This window comes from Oncorhynchus masou, chromosome 17 (genome assembly GCF_036934945.1).
Source record: "Oncorhynchus masou masou isolate Uvic2021 chromosome 17, UVic_Omas_1.1, whole genome shotgun sequence".
Taxonomy (NCBI): domain Eukaryota; kingdom Metazoa; phylum Chordata; class Actinopteri; order Salmoniformes; family Salmonidae; genus Oncorhynchus; species Oncorhynchus masou.
In genome coordinates this window covers 13,846,564-13,866,948 of record NC_088228.1, presented here as the reverse complement: position 1 = coordinate 13,866,948, position 20,385 = coordinate 13,846,564, and the positions used below count along the sequence as shown (strand labels likewise).

Sequence of the window (20,385 nt, the reverse complement as noted above, 5' to 3'; positions counted from 1 at the left end):
CAAAGATTTTAGCAAGGCAGGGCAGGATGAATATAGGTCTGTAACAGTTTGGGTCTAGAGTGTCTCCCCCTTTGAAGAGGGCGATAACCGCAGCAGCTTTTCTACCTTTGGGGATCTCAGACGATATGAAAGAGAGGTTGAATAGATTAGTAATATGGGTTGCAACAATTTTCGGTGGATAATTTTAGAAAGAGAGGGTCCAGATTGTCTAACCCAGCTGATTTGCAGGGAATATATAAGGTGGCTCCAGTTTCTTTTAACACTCTCTAAATGACCTTTGGCTATGTATTTTTTGAGACCTACAACAGTATATAGGACCAGCCATATAGTGTGCTTTGTTTAGTTTTCTCAAATCCACAGAGTTGCCAAGCTCTGTGACAAGTAAACTCAACAAAATGAGAGAATAGAAAAGAGAAAAACATGAGACGAATCTCTGTATTCAGCTGGCAGACTTATTGACACTCTCCGTTTCTCTCTCTTCCTCCCTCCCTTCTCTGGGATAAAAGCCCATTCCTGATGTACCTAAAGGGCTGTTTAAAGCTTGAAATAATCATGAATACTAAATTATTCAGACAGACTACAGCTCTATCGCCACATTAACAGAGCAAATTCCACTCATCTGCCAGAGAGGGGGAGGGGAGAGAGAGAGATAAAGGTAGAGCGTGTGAGTATGAGAGAGAAAATAAAACAGAGAGATTTCATTTCAAAGGTTCCAACAAAAATCCTTTCATCAAAGAGCCTGTAAAATCAGACTGTCCTTAATTCAGTAAACAGAACGTGTTTGGAGTGGGGCAATGATTTCTTTGGCTGGATATCCTAGCTCTCACCGCCCAACATCAATTAGGATGTGCACGCTATTACTTCTGGTCTCGAGGAAGCCAAAAAAGGGGCCCTCTTGGGACAGAAAGGGGCTGGGGCACAGGTCTCCAAACCCACAAAAGTAAGTTGAGTGTACACTTTTGCTAGCACTTTCTCCGAAAATAAACTCCTACCTATATATCAAAAGTAATTGCATGTCATATTTTCCAGTCAGCTCTTTTATTAACCAAGATGTGCATCTTTAAATTCCCTCCCTCCTCCTACAGTGTTTCATGCTGCTATGGTTCCATGGTGTATTGAGATACATCACTCTGTACCTCTGAAGAGCCTAGAACTGAATCACCTTGGTGCCATTGCTCTGCCATGTAATGGACTGGCATTAATAATGCAGGGGTACAACAGCGGGTCGCACCCAGGGAGGGGAGGGGGACGGGAGGAGGAACACACCTATAGTGCAGTCTCTCTCTCACACACACAGCCTCTTACAAAGTTAGGCCAGGAATATACAGTAACACATGCATGTGTGTTAGCTAGTTGGTTAGCTTAACGGTTGTCACATCAGTCAATCACATCCGTCAGTCAGTCATAGGGGAAGGCTACTGTATTATTAGGGATATAGCAAAATGCACAGATCTGTAGATGGTCTTACACAATCAGTCAGTCATTAAGTTGATCTATTCAACGATGGATTATATATTTTATATGCCGTATATGAACTGTAAGTCAGTAAAATCATTGAAATTGTTGCATTTATATTTTTTGTTCTGTAAAGTATAGGACATATAGAATAAAACATGCTCTTGCAGACTTTTTTTTGTCAAAACAGACTTCTTCCTGACAGGCTATTGACAAGTAGCTGATACTGGCCTCCAGACTACTGGCAAACTTTCACTGAGGCTTACCCATAAGCCCCTTTTGGCTCATAACGATCACATAACATGAACTGGGTCCATTTGGCATGCATGGACGAGAGTCTAACCTTCTATCTAGTCTACACAGATCTTGATCCTACTCCTTTAAATGACAGTGTAACATGCTTCCCATGACAGCTCCACCCAACAGACTCAGCTCCCTTATATTGGTAATTGTAGATAGTCAGTGGACTCAGAGGTGGCTGGAGAGCTGATCCCATCCCTCTCTGGATAATGCTATGTTTTAATGCAATATTCAGCTGGTGTGTGTGTGTGTGCATCTAAAGAAGGCTAGCGTGCCGTGGGGCTAAAAGAGAAACACTCCCTGAATCATTAAAATCCTTAAGAGTCAATCTAAATAACATAATCCCCATCAAAATCTGTCAATTTATGCTCCAGATATCTGGGGCTGCGTCTCAATACAATACATCCGTCTATGTGGGCCTTCCGCATCTGCGGTGGAAGGTGGCAGAGCTACAGTGGTGTTTGTCAAACTATAAGGTTTCCTGGAAATCGGTCTTGTCACAAAAACATCTGAAGCAGGTAATGTGGATGTGCCAACTTCTGTCTGTAGTGTACAAACCGTTTGGGCTACAAACTAATATGACCTCACTTTCAGAAAGTATTCAGACCCCTTGACTCTTTCCACATTCTGTTATGTTACAGTCTTGTTCTAAAAAGGATTCAATAGTTTCCCCCCTCATCAATCTACACACAATACCCCAAAATGACAAAGCAAAAGCAGATTTTTTGACATTTTTGCAACTAAAAAAATTCTAAATTAAATATCACATTTACATAAGTATTCAGACCTTTTACTCAGTACTTTGTTGAATCACCTTTGGCAGCGATTACAGCCTGAAGTCTTATTGGGTATGACACTACAAGCTTGACACAGCTGTATCATTCTTCTCTCCAGATCCTCTCAAGCTCTGTCAGGTTTGATGGGGGGCGTCGCTGCACAGCTATTTCCAGATGTTCGATTGGGTTCTGGCTGGGCCACTCAAGAACATTCAGAGACTTGTCCCGAAGCCACTCCTATAATGTCTTGGCTGTGTGCTTAGTGTCGTTGTCCTGTTGGAAGGTGAACCTTTGCCCCAGTCTGAGGTCCTGAGCGCACTGGCGCAGGTTTTCATCAAAGATCTCTCTATACTTTGCTCTGTTCATCTTTCCCTTGATCCTGATTAGTCTCCCAGTTCCTGCCGCTGAAAAACATCCCCACAGCATGATGCTGCCACCACCATGCTTCACCGTAGGGATGGTGCCAGGTTTCCTCCATCTGTGACGATTGGCATTCAGGCCAAAGATTCAATCTTGGTTTCATTAGATCAGAGAATCTTGTTTCTCATGGTCTGAGAGTCCTTTAGGTGCCTTTTGGCAAACTACAGGCAGGCTGTCATGTGCCTTTTACTGAGGAGTGGCTTCCGTCTGGCTGCTCTACCGTAAAGGCCTGATTGGTGGAGTGCTGCAGAGATGGTTGTCCTTCTGGAAGGTTCTCCCATCTCCACAGAGGAACTCTGGAGCTCTGTCAGAGTGACCATCGGGTTCTTGGTCACCTTCCTGGCCAAGGCCCTTCTCCTCCGATTGCTCAGTTTGGCTGGGCATCCAGCTCTAGAAACAATCTTGCTGGTTCCAAACTTCTTCCATTTCGGAAGGATGGAGGCCACTGTGTTCTTGGGGACCTTCAATACTGCAGACATTGTTTTGGTATATAGACAGGTGAGTGCCTTTCCAAATCATGTCCAATCAATTGAATTTACCACAGGTGGACTCCAATCACATTGTACAAACATCTCAAGGATGATCAATGGAAACAGGATGCACTTGAGCTCAATTTTGAGTCTCATACCAAAGGGTCTGAATACATACGTAAATAATAAATGTCTGTTTTTTCTAAAAATGTCTAAAAACCTGTTTTCACTTTCATTATGGGGTGCTGTGTGTAGATTGATAATAAATAAATAAAAACATTTAATCAATTTCAGAATAAGGCTGTAACGTATCAAAATGTGGAAAAAGTCCAGGGGTCTGAATACTTTCTGAATGTACTGTATAGTCCTGTTCAAGTGTTTTGAGACCCAGTGCCACCAGATCAATATGTACACTATCACCTCCAATAACATTCAAATGTATACTATCACCTCATATCCAATAACATTCAAAACTCCATTGTTTTATATCACATTCCATTCTGTGGGCCACTGCAGAAATCTAATAACCCGGGACCGAAAAATGGACTATTAAACTCTCTATTCATTTGACACGACAGTCTTGTAGTTTACACTACTATTTACACGCTTAATCATTCGTACCAGAGGAAATCACTTAAGAGAGTGTTACACCATGTTCAGCTCTCCGCGAGGACCTTATTGTTTATGACTGGCCCGGAAGAGATCTTGACAGTGGGGGCCCCAGAATTCTATTTGACACCATCGGCCCACTTCCAACAGTCAGCCAATCTCATGCTTCAGTAGGCTGTGATGTGTAGCTGTGTACTGGAGCACATATAACATACACTCCTTATCAGGGAGAAGAGAAAGGAGAGGGAGAGCTGTCACCTCATTTCACCCCCTTCTCCCACCTCTATTGTGTCAGAGTCCAGGGTCGTACAAAGCTTTCAAAGGAAGTGGGTGTGTCGTTTAGGACCAGAATCCCTTTCCGCTAGTGCGTCATAGAAACAGAATTGGCTGAATGGGTCGAACAGATACGCTGTTCTGTCATTTTTGTTACGGTCCACGCTCTTTAGTGGCGTAGCACAATTTTGCAATTGTTTTCAGAAAAACATTACGCTTGTGCCTCTACGTGGCTAGTGAGCATGCCAATGGGACACAACACAGTGCAGACTACTGTATGTGCCTGACGAGAGAAAACAGCTTTTCAACTCCAACCTGTTCTTGGGTTTTTATTCATGTCTTTTGTTAGATCTGAAGGTCAAGATGAAATCTGCTGACAACAGACAGATTAACGGTGAAACCAAAGTGAATCAAGAGGTGGAGAGAAAACAGATGTCTCTGTTGATATTTACACAGTGCCTAGCTGTGTGTGTGTGTGTGTGTGTGTGTGTGTGTGTGTGTGTGTGTGTGTGTGTGTGTGTGTGTGTGTGTGTGTGTGTCTTTGTCTGCATCTACGTGTGTGTATGCATGAGACAGATGCAGAGAGATTGATTGTGTGTATGTATGTGTCAGAGATTGTTTTTATGTGTGTGTCTTTAACTTGCTGATCCTCCTCCTGTCCTGCTAAGATTAATGCCTTATGTGTTTTTCATTACAGGGCGCATGTACTGTAAGCTGGTGAAAAATTATGCGTTCACCGTTCTGTAACAGCTACATAATCTCTGCTTTAGGGACATTAGTTATGTTGTGAAGGAGGTATGGAGAATGAACAGTGTGTACACCTCACTGTCACATAACACCAGCTAAACCAAAGTGGCATCTTATTCTGTTGTAGCTAAAGTCAAGCATGGATGGCAAACATAAAGTGATGAGGTGATTAAATATTCTCTCTTTGTTGTCATCCTATAGCTTGATAGGATCTTAGCTTTGAGTTCTGTCAGAGAAATAATTATATAGGAAGAGAGACTGCAGATTCTTTCAAACAACAATTTTATTATAAGATTTGCAAAAATTAAGCAATCAACCATCACCAAGAATGGTTCAGGGTTGGAAGCTTAACAAACATAGTCGGGTCTCTGCTTTTATAGAAAAAGTACAACTTTTTTGTCTACGTGACAGTTTAGCAGATGTGTGGAAACGGGCGGAACGTAGTTTAAAAGGTGATTAGTTTGTCTGTGCGGGTTAAGATGGCCCGAGGTTGATAGTACGAGGGCTCAACCGTATAACTGTGTTTTGCCACTGTTCACACTATAATGTGCTCCTTCCTGCAAGGTTCCAACACAGTTGACTTCCTGCAGACAGTAAACCCACGGGATGTCTCACATGCTGCGGTTGCACCGAAACGGATCTTAGCTATACGCCCAGACTTATGACTAAGTCACACAAAGACAAGCTTGTATCAGGTTAGAAAAAACACTAGCATTTAACAAGAGACTGTTCTTTAAGCAGTAAAACACAGGATAGCATGACTAAGTATGTAATTTTCCACGACAGTTCTCAATCCGTGTAGCTATAGGAGCTATAGGAGATGCTTAAAGGATGAATAAATTATTTCAGAAGCTAGCAGATTCATTACTTTTACCAACAACAGCTGAAAATCCCAATAAAACGACTTCACTTTTTGAAGTTCACTTTCCTTGCTTTGTCTAACACCATCATGAATCTAGCAAATAAGTTTTGTATGTCAGAGTGCAGTATTTATTTAGTTTCATAGCACATACGTTTGCTAGTAAGTTTCCCAAACTGGCTATAGCTGGGTCCTGCCCGGGCAAGTGCAGGGGGTGTGCCTAGCAACACGAGCCTCGGAGGGAGGAAACGTCTGGATAGCGCAACAAATACCCATGATTCAATGCTAGGTTCGGACCAAAAGGCTAGCGCCACAGCTAAAATGGCTTTGAAAAAATATGATTTCAGCTAATAAGGAGGAGTATCTACAAAATAACTAGATTATGGCATTCACCAATAATAAACTATTTACAGTTGAAGTCAGAAGTTTACATAGACTTAGCTTGTAGTCATTAAAACTCATTTTTCAACCACTCCACAAATTTCTTGTTAACAAACTATAGTTTTGGCAAATTGGTTAGGACATCTACTTTGTGCATGACACAAGTAATTGTTTACAGACAGATTATTTCACTTATAATTCACTGTATCACAATTCTAGTGGGTCAGAAGTTTACATACACTAAGTTGACTGTGCTTTTAAACAGCTTGGAAAATTCCAAAGGTGTACCTGTGGATGTATTTCAAGGCCTACCTTCAAACTCAGTGCCTCTTTGCTTGACATCATGGGAAAATAAAAATAAATCAGAAATATTGTAGACCTCCATAAGTCTGGATCATCCTTGGGAGCAATTTCCAAATGCCTGAAGATACCACGTTCATCTGTACAAAACAATAATACGCAAGTATAAACACCATGTGACCACGCAGCCGTCATACCGCTCAGGAAGGAGACGTGTTCTGTCTCCTAGAGATTAACATATTTTGGTGCGAAAAGTGCAAATTAATCCCAGAACAACAGCAAAGGACCTTGTGAAGATGCTGGAGGAAACAGGTACAAAAGTATCTATATCCACAGTAAAACGAGTCCTATATCGACAAACCTGAAAGGCCGCCCGGCAAGGAAGAAGAAAACGGCCATAAAAAAAGCTAGACTGTGGTTTGCAACTGCACATGGGGACAAAGATCATACTTTTTGGAGAAATGTCCTCTGGTCTGATGAAACAAAAATAGAACAGTTTGGCCATAATGACCATCGTTATGTTTGGAGGAAAAAGGGGGCGGCTTGGAAGCCGAAGAACATCATCCCAACCGTGAAGCACGGAGAGGCAGCAATGACTTGGTCCCACCTCTGCAAAGCCCTGACCTTTCTATTCTCCTATAGAAAATGTGTGGGCAGAACAGAAAAAGTGTGTGCGAGCAAGAAGGCCTACAAACCTGACTCAGTTTACACCAGCTCTGTCAGTAGGAATGGGCCATAATTCACCCAACTTATTGTGGGAAGCTTGAGGAAGGCTACCTGAAACGTTTAGGACTTCGGACCCACTGGGAATGTGATGAAAGAAATAAAAGCTGAAATAAATCATGCTCTCTACTATTATTCTGACATTTCACATTCTTCAAATAAAGTGGTGATCCTAACTGACCTAAGACAGGACATTTGTACTAGGATTAAATGTCAGAAATTGTGAAAAACTAAGTTTAAATGTATTTGTCTAAGGTGTATGTAAACTTCCGACTTCAAGTGTCATATAATAGGCACATTTGTGGACATAAGTCTAACTTACACGACATTTAAGCTTATAGAGTTATCAAAAGTATGATCTGTAATTCAACATGCTCATAGTCATTCAAATAACAACCACCACCATCAGTACATGAAATCCAGCCTCTCTGAGATCACTGTGACACATAGGGACAGATTTACTGTTTTTTCTCCATGTGAAAAAATGTACACCTGTGTTTTCCAGATGACATTAGCCATAGAGACCAGAACAAAAAGGCAACAGTAAGGGCAAATAGGATGGTTAAGACATTTCAAGGAGCATTTTAAATGAATACTGTTACATGCTTTTGCTTTAGCTTTCTGTTTGGTGTTTTATGACTGGAAAATGTTTCACCTGGTGCAAAATGCTTAGTTAGTCAACCTGTCCCATAGAGAGGCATTCAAAGGCCGGTAGAGAGACGGTAGTACCCAGAGAGGGAGATCAGAGGAGGGTCTGTGGCGTGGTATCTCCCTGGAGAGAATCGTCAGAGAGAAGGGAGAGAAGCTACTGAGAGTGGTTGTTCCCAGGAGACATCAGTCAGTTACAGGAGGTCTCATTTTACTCTCCACAGCGTGACAGCGACACCTGCATGCGTCCGTGCACACATAGGGATGTGAATGTTTATGTGTGGGTGACTACTGTATAGGTATATACAGTATATATATATATACAATATATATATATATATATATATATAAATATATATATATTCACATCTATGCCTGAGTGAACCACGTATCGGTGTTTACCACAGCGTGGGCCGCGTATCGGTGTTTACCACAGCGTGGGCCGCGTATCAGTGTTTATACATTCACATCAGTGTTTACCACTGCGTGAACCACGTCACAGATCGGTGTTTACCACAGCGTGGGCCGCGTATCAGTGTTTACCACAGCGTGGGCCGCGTATCAGTGTTTACCACAGCGTGGGCCGCGTATCAGTGTTTACCACAGCGTGGGCCGCGTATCAGTGTTTACCACAGCGTGGGCCGCGTATCAGTGTTTACCACAGCGTGGGCCGCGTATCGGTGTTTACCACAGCGTGGGCCGCGTATCAGTGTTTACCACAGCAGCGTATGTGTTTACCACAGCGTATCAGTGTTTACCACATCGGTGTTTACCACAACGTGGTGGTGTTTACCACAGCGTATCGATCAGCGTTTACCACAGCGTATCAGTGCCGCGTATCAGATGTTTACCACAGCTGCACAGCGTGCGTATCGGTTTACCACAGCGTGGGCGCGTGTATCAGTGTTTACCACAGCGTGGGATCCGCGTTTATCAGTGTTTACCGACAGTGTTTACCACAGCGTGGGCGATCAGTGTTTACCACAGCGTGCGGTTTACTCACACTATCAGTGTTTAACAGAAATCACAACATCAGTTTTAAATGATGCCGCGTATCAGTGTTTTTGGGCGCGTGAGCATGACAGCGAGCGACTTAATGCGGTCTTACTCACACTGATTAAAGAAAACAACATTTTAAATGATGCCTCATGTTTGTGAGCATGAAAGGCTTCCTGGGTGTGCGAGGCATCAGGGAAGGAGTTAGCCATGCCTGACTGCCTTGTGCGCCGACTAGAGAGGTTGTTCAAGGCTCACTGGTAAATCAGCAGCATGAGATTGCATTACTTGAATGATAAACCCTTCAGAGCACTCTGGGGACATCTACAAACACACTGTTTGACAGTTATCTCCCTCCATATAGTTGATTTAATAGAATGAAGTTTCCCTCAACTTCTGATCTAAAGCCAGTTTGGAATTGAATTGGGAGTTGAAAGCTGATTCTAGCTCTGTGCGTGGGGGATTCTATCCAATCATCCACAGTGCTGCAGTACTACTATTTGACAGCTATCTCCCTCCACAATAGATCTCAACCATGTACACCGCAATTGTCCCTCAAACGTCTAATCCAAGGTTAGTTTCGCAGTGTAGCCCCTGATAGTTACAACTCACAGTTGGGGAGTTTGAAGCTGATTTAAGATCAGAGCGTGGGGCCAACTTCTCCCTGGAAGTGTCTCAACACTAGACACTTGCCAGGGGGGGAACATAACACTATTATTATAAGAGCTGAGCTGGGTCAATTTCCTTTCGATTGGCTGGCGCTTGACTGACTGCTGGGCTGGATTTGACAGGCTTTGGTTCTTCCCCCAGGGAGGTTTTGGAATAAGTTAGTGTTTTGGGCTTAATGAAAAAGTTGTGTGATGGTCCCCTGACTCAGCGCTCGTAAATCCATGTCCCCTTAATGAGCGACTCCTTACAGTTAAACTTCATTAATTATCCTGAGAACAAATTAACAAGAGAGAAGCGGGATGAATCTGAATTAAGTTTAATGTGTTTTTCATTACTGAGATTGGGAGGGAGACCTCCAAACATACATTGTTTGGGCTTTATTATAACCTTAAATAAATGGTTAATTTAAGAAATATCATCCACATGGATTTGTTTGTTACAGTATGAGTATGTGGGAAGGTGATTATCAATGTGCTTAAATACCAACTAGATCTACACAACTCATTGGTGGGTTTAACTCAATGCTAACATCATGTCCCTATGTCTTACAGATCTGTGATAAGGAGTGGCACTACTACGTGATCAACGTGGAGTTTCCTGCCGTGACGCTCTTTGTGGATGGCGTGACCTACGAACCCTACCTGGTGACAGACGATTGGCCAATCCATCCCTCGTCAATCGACACCCAGCTGACAGTGGGTGCCTGCTGGCAAGGTCATTATAGACTCTTATATACTTTCCTGTGTTCATTCCAACTCCTTGAAACTCTGAGGCTGTCCTAATATGGACACCATACCAGAATAACAATATTTTGTACTGTAAAATAAAGAGAGGGGAGGGAGTTTCTCTTGGATTCAGACATTCTATCACAGAGCACACAAAGAATGCAGCGGTTTTCAATATCCCAGAATCCCCTGCATATTGGGTTTGATTGAAAAGGGCCCGATGTATGTTTCAAATCATGTTTCAGCCATTTCCCTGAGTATTACCATTGGGGTGTCTTCGTGCAGTTTGAAGGAAGTTGCTAACTGGCTTTATCTCAGTTGCTAACTAGCATTAGTGAATGCTAGCTGTTACCATTAGGGATGACCCCATTTCGTTGACTGGTCGATAGGCTGTTGGTCGACCGAGATTTCACGAGTCGGACAGTGGCAAAAAGGGTGTACAACACACCTGTCTGATTCGCGCCTGTCTAAGTGGACTGATCCATTGTGGAAGCCATGGGGATGGCACAGACCATCACTCGTAAGACATGTGCTACTTTAATTGTACAGTATATGGTTATGTTATGGTAAGAACAATGCTTTTTCCCACGTTGGATAGTGGCCGCTGCACTGTTGAATTGGCGCCTTTTCCTAGACCATGTTGTATGTATGTGCATAATAATGAACCACCATGTTGGTGTTGAGAACAATGTGGCGGAGGCAGCAGCGGAGTTAGGAAATGAGGAAACAGCCCTTGAATTAATTGTCTAAGAAAAATGAGGAGAGAGGAAACCCCAACTCAATTAGTCTTTATAAATCATCTATATTCTGTATATCTACAGAAATAGGACAGATCCTGCTTCTGTTCGATAGCCTACTGATTCTGTGAGCACCAAGCCTCACGTAACCATGTCGGATAAACAGTTTCACAAATTCATCCGTTTTTAATCTTGGCAATGCTGTAATAAAGCCTTTACAATGTTTCTGTTAGAACAGCCTCTTTGTTACTACTTATCATTTATTTAGTGTTGTTTGCACGGTTCCAAATTGTCTGAAAAATAAAATGTATAATAAAATGTATAATAATCTCCTATCCCCTTCTTATTGTAATTATTACTATTATTATTATGATCATCATTATAATAATAAGTCATGTCGTTATCATTTGTGAGCTTAATATAGCAGCCTTAATAACATAACATACTTAGGCCTATATTTCTACAGACTACAGGAAAAGGCAGGCTGAACAGGCCCCATTAACATCGATGGGGCTTTAGAGGAGCGGGTCAAGAGTTTCAAGTTCAATCAATCAAATGTATTTATAAAGCCCTTCTTACATCAGCTGATGTCACAAAGTGCTGTACAGAAACTCCCTAGAAAGGCCAGAATCTAGGAAGAAACCGAGAGAGGAAGCAAGGCTATGAGGGGTGGCCAGTCCTATTCTGGCTGTGCCGGGTGGAGATTATAACAGAACATGGCCAAGATGTTCAAATGTTCATAGATGACCAGCAGGGTCAAATAATAATATTCACAGTGGTTGTAGAGGGTGCAACAGGTCAGCACCTCAAGAGTAAATGTCAATTAGCTTTTCATAGCCGATCATTCAGAGTATTTCTACCTCTCCTGCTGTCTCTAGTTGAAAACAGCAGGTCTGGTACAGGTACCACGTCAGGTGAACAGGTCAGAGTTCCATAGCCGCAGGCAGAACAGTTGAAACTGGAGCAGCAGCACGACCAGGTGGACTGGGGACTGCAAGGAGTCATCAAATCAAATCAAATTGTATTTGTCACATACACATGGTTAGCAGATGTTAATGCGAGTGTAGCGAAATGCTTGTGCTTCTATTTCCGACAATGCAGTAATAACCAACAAGTAATCTAACTAACAATTCCAAAACTAATTTTTTATACACAGTGTAAGGGGATAAAGAATATGTACATAAAGATATATGAATGAGTGATGGTACAGAGCAGCATAGGCAAGATACAGTAGATGTTATCGAGTAGAGTATATACATATGAGATGAGTATGTAAACAAAGTGGCATAGTTAAAGTGGCTAGTGATACATGTATTACATAAGGATGCAGTAGATGATAGAGTACAGTATATACGTATACATATGAGATGAATAATGTAGGGTATGTAAACATTATATTAGGTAGCATTGTTTAAAGTGGCTAGTGATATATTTTACATCCTTTCCCATCAATTCCCATTATTGAAGTGGCTGGAGTTGAGTCAGTGTGTTGGCAGCAGCCACTCAATGTTAGTGGTTGCTGTTTAACAGTCTGATGGCCTTGAGATAGAAGCTGTTTTTCAGTCTCTCGGTCCCAGCTTTGATGCACCTGTACTGACCTCGCCTTCTGGATGATAGCGGGGTGAACAGGCAGTGGCTCGGGTGGGTGTTGTCCTTGATGATCTTTATGGCCTTCCTGTAACATCGGGTGGTGTAGGTGTCCTGGAGGGCAGGTAGTTTGCCCCTGGTGATGCGTTGTGCAGACCTCACTACCCTCTGGAGAGCCTTGCGGTTGTGGGCGGTGCAGTTGCCGTACCAGGCGGTGATACAGCCTGCCAGGATGCTCTAGATTGTGCATCTGTAGAAGTTTGTGAGTGCTTTTGGTGACAAGCCAAATTTCTTCAGCCTCCTGAGGTTGAAGAGGCGCTGCTGCGCCTTCTTCACGATGCTGTCTGTGTGAGTGGACCAATTCAGTTTGTCTGTGATGTGTATGCCGAGGAACTTAAAACTTACTACCCTCTCCACTACTGTTCCATCGATGTGGATAGGGGGGTGTTCCCTCTGCTGTTTCCTGAAGTCCACAATCATCTCCTTAGTTTTTTTGACGTTGAGTGTGAGGTTATTTTCCTGACACCACACTCCGAGGGCCCTCACCTCCTCCCTGTAGGCCGTCTCGTCGTTGTTGGTAATCAAGCCTACCACTGTTGTGTCGTCCGCAAACTTGATGATTGTGTTGGAGGCGTGCGTGGCCGCGCAGTCGTGGGTGAACAGGGAGTACAGGAGAGGGCTCAGAACGCACCCTTGTGGGGCCCCAGTGTTGAGGATCAGCGGGGTGGAGATGTTGTTGCCTACCCTCACCACCTGGGGGCGGCCCGTCAGGAAGTCCAGTACCCAGTTGCACAGGGCGGGGTCGAGACCCAGGGTCTCGAGCTTGATGACGAGCTTGGAGGGTACTATGGTGTTAAATGCCGAGCTGTAGTCAATGAACAGCATTCTCACATAGGTATTCCTCTTGTCCAGATGGGTTAGGGCAGTGTGCAGTGTGGTTGAGATTGCATCGTCTGTGGACCTATTTGGGCGGTAAGCAAATTGTAGTGGGGTCTATGGTGTCAGGTAGGGTGGAGGTGATAGGACCTTCACTAGTCTCTCAAAGCACTTCATGATGACGGAAGTGAGTGCTACGGGGCGGTAGTCGTTTAGCTCAGTTACCTTAGCTTTCTTGGGAACAGGAACAATGGTGTCCCTCTTGAAGCATGTGGGAACAGCAGACTGGTATAGGGATTGATTGAATATGTCCGTAAACACACCAGCCAGCTGGTCTGCGCATGCTCTGAGGGCGCGGCTGGGGATGCCGTTTGGGCCTGCAGCCTTGCGAGGGTTAACACGTTTAAATGTTTTACTCACCTCGGCTGCAGTGAAGGAGAGACCGCATGTTTTCATTGCAGGCCGTGTCAGTGGCACTGTATTGTCCTCAAAGCGGGCAAAAAAGTTATTTAGTCTGCCTGGGAACAAGACATCCTGGTCCGTGACTGGGCTGGTTTTCTTCTTGTAGTCCGTGATTGACTGTAGACCCTGCCACATACCTCTTGTGTCTGAGCCATTGAATTGAGATTCTACTTTGTCTCTATACTGACGCTTAGCTTGTTTGATAGCCTTGCGGAGGGAATAGCTGCACTGTTTGTATTCGGTCATGTTACCAGTCACCTTGCCCTGATTAAAAGCAGTGGTTCGCGCTTTCAGTTTCACGCGAATGCTGCCATCAATCCACGGTTTCGGGTTAGGGAATGTTTCAATCGTTATGGGAACAACATCTTCAACGCACGTTCTAATGAACTCGCACACCGAATCAGCGTATTCGTCAATGTTGTTGTCTGACGCAATACGAAACATGTCCCAGTCCACGTGATGGAAGCAGTCTTGGAGTGTGGAATCAGCTTGGTCGGACCAGCGTTGGACAGACCTCAGCGTGGGAGCTTCTTGTTTCAGTTTCTGTCTGTAGGCAGGGATCAGCAAAATGGAGTCTTGGTCAGCTTTTCCGAAAGGAGGGCGGGGCAGGGCCTTATATGCGTCGCGGAAGTTAGAATAACAATGATCCAATGTTTTGCGAGCCCTGGTAGCGCAATCGATATGCTGATACAATTTAGGGAGTCTTGTTTTCAGATTAGCCTTGTTAAAATCCCCAGCTACAATAAATGCAGCCTCAGGATGTATGGATTCCAGTTTGCAAAGAGTCAAATAAAGTTTGTTCAGAGCCATCGATGTTTCTGCTTGGGGGGGAATATATACGGCTGTGATTATAATCGAAGAGAATTCTCTTGGTAGATAATGCAGTCTACATTTGATTGTGAGGAATTCTAAATCAGGTGAACAGAAGGATTTGAGTTCCTGTATGTTTCTGTGATCACACCATGTCTCGTTAGCAATAAGGCATACGCCCCCACCCCTCTTCTTACCAGAAAGATGTTTGTTTCTGTCGGCGCAATGCGTGGAGAAACCCGCTGGCTGCACCGCCTCCGATAGCGTCTCTCCAGTAAGCCATGTTTCCGTGAAGCAAAGAACGTTACAGTCTCTGATGTCCCTCTGGAATGCTAACCTTGCTTGGATTTCATCAACTTTGTTGTCAAGAGACTGGACATTGGCGAGAAGAATGCTAGGGAGTGGTGCACGATGTGCCCATCACCGGAGTCTGACCAGAAGACCGCCTCGTTTCCCTCTTTTACGAAGTCGTTTTTTGGGTCGCCGGCTGGGATCCATTCCGTTGTCCTGGTTGAAAGGCAGAACACAGGATCCGCTTCGCGAAAGTCATATTCTTGGTCGTACTGATGGTGAGTTGACGCTGATCTTATATTCAGTAGTTCTTCTCGACTGTATGTAATAAATCCTAAGATGACCTGGGGTACTAATGTCAGAAATAACACATTAAAAAAAACAAAAAACTGCATAGTTTCCTAGGAACGCGAAGCGAGGCGGCCATCTCCGTCGGCGCCGGAAGTACACAGGCCAGGTAGTCCTGAGGAATGGCCTTAGGGCTCAGGTCTGAGAAACAGAAAGAAAGAATTAGAGAGATCATACTTAAATTCACACAGGGCACCGGATAAGACAGAACAAATACTCCAGATATAACAGACTGACACTAGCCCCCCTACACATAAACTATTGCAGCATAAATACTGAAGGCTGAGACAGGAGGGGTTGGGAGACACTGTTGCCCCGTCCGACGATACCCCCAGACAGGGCCAAACAGGCAGGATACCCACCCACTTTGCCAAAGCACAGCCCCCACACCACTAGAAGGATATCTTCAACCACCAACTTACCATCCGAGTATAGCCCACAAAGATCTCCCCCACGACACAACCCAAGGGGGGGCGTCAACCCGGACAGGAAGATCATGTCAGTGACTCAACCCACTCAAGTGATGCACCCCTCCTATGGATGGCATGGAAGAGCACCAGTAAGCCATTGACTCAGCCCCTGTAATGGGGTTTGTTAGAGCCGATTTGGACATATTTGTGTAAAAGACTGAACATATGGAGCTCCATGTATATTTGTGTAAATATATTAAATATTAATGTAAATGATGAAATATTAGGTATTACGTACCATTATGATTTATATTTACCTGATTTGAGATATATTCATTTGTTGTTTGTGTAACTCAGTTTTTGTCCACCCCTCTTGCCTATTCATTGTATTGTGGTAGGTGTGTTAGGATAAAGGCAGGAAGTTGGGCCTTCGGGAGAGGGGAGTCCTTGCTAGATGCGGGAGCGGTATAGTTTTTTGACCATACATACATACATACATACATACATACATACATACACACATACACACATACACACATACATACATACATACATACACACACACACACATACACACACACATACACACACACACACACACACACACACACACACACACACACACACACACACACACACACACACACACACACACACACACACACACACACAATGTGTATTTTCCATATAAAGTATTCTATGCTTTAAGTTGATTGGAGAATAATTTATTTGTTAGATATAAGAAGAATAAACATTTTTGTTGCACCATATCCCTGGATGTCATCGAATGTTTGGCCGTTTTGGAAACCTTGAGTGTGGACTGTATGCATACCAAACAACCCCGCTTCAGGCTTGCGCAGTGGCTATGGTAAAGATGAAAGGAAGCCACTACAGGGTTCGAGGCAGAGAATCCCAGTGTAGAGAGGGCAACCGGCCAGGAAGAGACAGCAAGGGCGGTTCGATGCTCCAGTGCCTTTCTGTTCACCTTCACACTCCTGGGCCAGACTACACTCAATCATAGGACCTACTGAAGAGACTTCAATAAAGACTTAAAGGTTAAGACTGAGTCTGCGTCTCTGACATGGATAGGCAAATCATTCCAAAAAAATGGAGCTCTATAGGAGAAAGCCCTGCCTCCAGCTGTTTGCTTAGAAATTCTAGGGACAATAAAGAGGCCTGCGTTTTGTGACCATGGTGTACGTGTAGGTATGAAAGGCAGGACCAAATCGGAAAGATAGGTTAGCAGTAAAACCTTGAAATCAGCCCTTGCCTTAACAGGAAGCCAGTGTAGAAAGGCTAGCACTGGAGTAATATGATCAAATGTTTTGGTTCTCGTCAAGATTCTAGCAGCAGTGTTTAGCACTAACTGAATTTTATTTAGTGCTTTATCCGGGTAGCCAGAAAGTAGAACATTGCAGTAGTCTAACCTAGAAGTGACAAAAGCATGGATACATTTTTATGTATCATTTTTGAACAGAAACTTTTAGATTTTTGCAATGTTACGTAGATGAAAAAAAGTTTTCCTTGATACAGTATTGATATGTTCATCAAAAGAGAGATCAGGGTCGAGAGTAACGCCGAGGTCCTTCACAGTTTTATTTGAGTGTACAACCATCAAGATTAACTGTACAACCATCAACTGTACAACCATCAAGATGAATTGTCAGATACAACAGAATATCTCTTTGTTTCTTGGGATCTAGAACTAGCATCTCTATTTTGTCCAAGTTTAAAAGTAGAACATTTTTCCGCCATCCACTTCCTTATGTCTGAAACAGAGGCTTCCAGGGAGGGCAATTTTGGTGCTTCACCATGTTTTATCGAAATGTACAGCTGTTTGTCGTCTGCATAGCAGTGACAGTTAACATTATGTTTCCGAATTACATCACCAAGAGGTAAAATATATAGTGAAAACAATAGTGGTCCTAAAACGGAGCCTTGAGGAACACCGAAATTTACAGTTGATTTGTCAGAGGACAAACCATACACAGAGACAAAATGATATCTTACAGACAGAAAGTTCCTTGGTGTCCACATCACCAATGAACTATCATGGTCCAAACATATCAAGAGTGTCGTGAAGGGGGCACGACAAAACCTTTTCCCCCTTATACAGCTGCACCATCGAAAGCACTGGTTGCATCACCGCCTGGTATGGCAACTGCTCGGCATCTGACTGTAAGGCGCTACAGAGGGTAGTGCGAAAGTCCCAGTACATCACTGGGGCCAAGCTTCCTGCCATCCAGGATCTATATAATAGGCAGTGTCAGAGATAAGCCCATAAAATTGTCAGAGATTCCAGTCACCCAAGTTATAGACTGTTTTCTCTGCTACCGCACAGAGCGCCAAGTCTAGGACCAAAAGGCTCTTCAACAGCTTCTACCCCCAAGCCATAAGACTGCTGAACAATTAATAAAATCACCACCGGACAATTTACATTGACCTCCCTCCCTTTTGTACACTGCTATTACTCTGTGTTATTTATCTATGCATATTCACTTCACCCCCACCTACATGTACAAATTACCTCAACTAACCTGTACCCCCACACACTGACTCGGTACCGGTGGCCCCTGTGTATATCCTCGTTATTGTTGTTCTTATTGTGTTACTTTTTCTTCAAATGTTTTATTTTAGTCTACTTGGTAAATATTTTCTTAACTCTTCTTGAACTGCACTGTTGGTTAAGAGCTTGTAAGTAAGCATTTCACGGTAAAGTCTACACTTGTTGTTTTCGGCTCGTGACAAATAAAGTTTGAATTGATTTCAATCATTCATTCATTAATGTCATTACAGAGCATACAAGTCATTCATAATTTCAAATGCAATCAAGCATTTTATTTAAAATAAAATAACAATGGCCTCCCGGGTGGCGCAGTGGTTAAGGGCGCTGTACTGCAGCGCCAGCTGTGCCAGACTCTGGGTTTGCGCCCAAGCTCTGTCGTAACTGGCCGCGACCGGGAGGACCGTGGGGCGACGCACAATTGGTCTAGCGTCGTCCGGGTTAGGGAGAGTTTGGCCGGTAGGGATATCCTTGTCTCATCGCGCACCAGCGACCCCTGTGGCGGGCCGGGCGCAGTGCGCGCTAACCAAGGTTGCCAGGTGCACAGTGTTTCCTCCGACACATTGGTGCGGTTGGCTTCTGGGTTGGATGGCGTTGTGTTATGAAGCAGTGCGGCTTGGTTGGGTTGTGTATCGGAGGACGCATGACTTTCAACCTTCGTCTTTGGTGTTGTAGCGATGAGAAAAGATAGTAGCTACTAAAACAATTGGATACCACGAAATTGGGGAGAAAAAAAGGTTAAAAAAAATATAAAAAAATAAATAACAATGCAAACTTTGAATAATTAGCGCAAACAATAAATAAACTGTTCCGTTTCGGAAATTGCATTCACAAATGTGACTGTTTATAGTCTTTGCTTTTCAAAAAATAAAAAATAAAAAAAACGTTACAACAGACACTCTGGTATGCTTAGAATTTTTTAAATGTTTGCATTGTTCCAAACGGTCAGAATAATTATATTGTAATCTAACAGTAACTGTTTGTCAAACATAATATGCACGCAGAGCTTCTTACCTTCTTTTTCTTGATCTCCAGTATTTTGTCACAACTAGTAAAATGTATTCCACAAATCGACTACCCCTTTACCTCCTGAGCAACCAGTAAATAAACATTCCCCCGTTTCAAGTTTATTTGTCACGTCCTCTGCATCCATTTTGCTATCACGTGTTCAGAGTTGGTTATAACCTATTTATTGATGTGATTATGATATGCTATAGGTCAGGCTCTATTGGTCATGTGCATGCGATGCGTACATGTGTCACATAAAGAGAGCAAAATGTAATGTTTTTCCTAAACAAATGTTGGATTTTGGTAACAGAACTTTTCAGTCAGAAATGGCTGTAATTACATTGCAGCTTCAGCAACACGGATAGCGCGATAAACACTGTTGAAATTCTGTGGTGGTCGCTGCAGCAGGGAGGAGACATCAGGCAACAATTCTCAGCCCGGCCCGGCACAATCAAATCAATTGCGGTCAGACTCCCTCTAGTCATTTGTGTGTCTTAATTATATCATGAAACAATGTGCTTAAAGCATCACACAAGCTCAGTGAATACAGTTGATTTGATTAACATATAGGATGTGTCTATAAATGGAAAAATACACGTTTGGTCAAATTGGTCAAAAAAACTGACTACTCTCGGTCGACCTAGTTACCATAGACTTCCAGTCATTGCACTAATGCTAGTTAGCATTGGCTCACAAAACAACCTCTAACATCGAGTCATTCTTTTTCAAATCAAAGAGGCTCAAGCTTGGAGACATCGAACAGGAAACACAGGCTGTCAATTCCAGCTGCTTGAAAAGAGGGGGCTAATGATCCCATTTGAACGAAGAAGCACTACTTACCATAGCTTTTATGATTCAAAATAATTATGATTTAAATGTGTTTGCTGGGGGGAGCAGGACCGCGAGGTGGTTACAGCTAAATCACATGAGCCCAACTCGAGG

The 20,385-nt window shown here is 43.3% G+C and overlaps 1 protein-coding gene across 1 annotated transcript in view; it reads left to right on the top strand.

Moving 5' to 3' along the window:
* LOC135558539 (calsyntenin-2-like) overlaps nucleotides 1-20,385 on the top strand; it is a 284,886-nt gene that overhangs the window by 249,935 nt on the left and 14,566 nt on the right. The window contains exon 9 of the mRNA XM_064992412.1: nucleotides 10,178-10,340. Within this exon, the coding sequence (XP_064848484.1) occupies nucleotides 10,178-10,340 (163 nt within the window). The remainder of the gene's footprint in view (nucleotides 1-10,177; nucleotides 10,341-20,385) is intronic.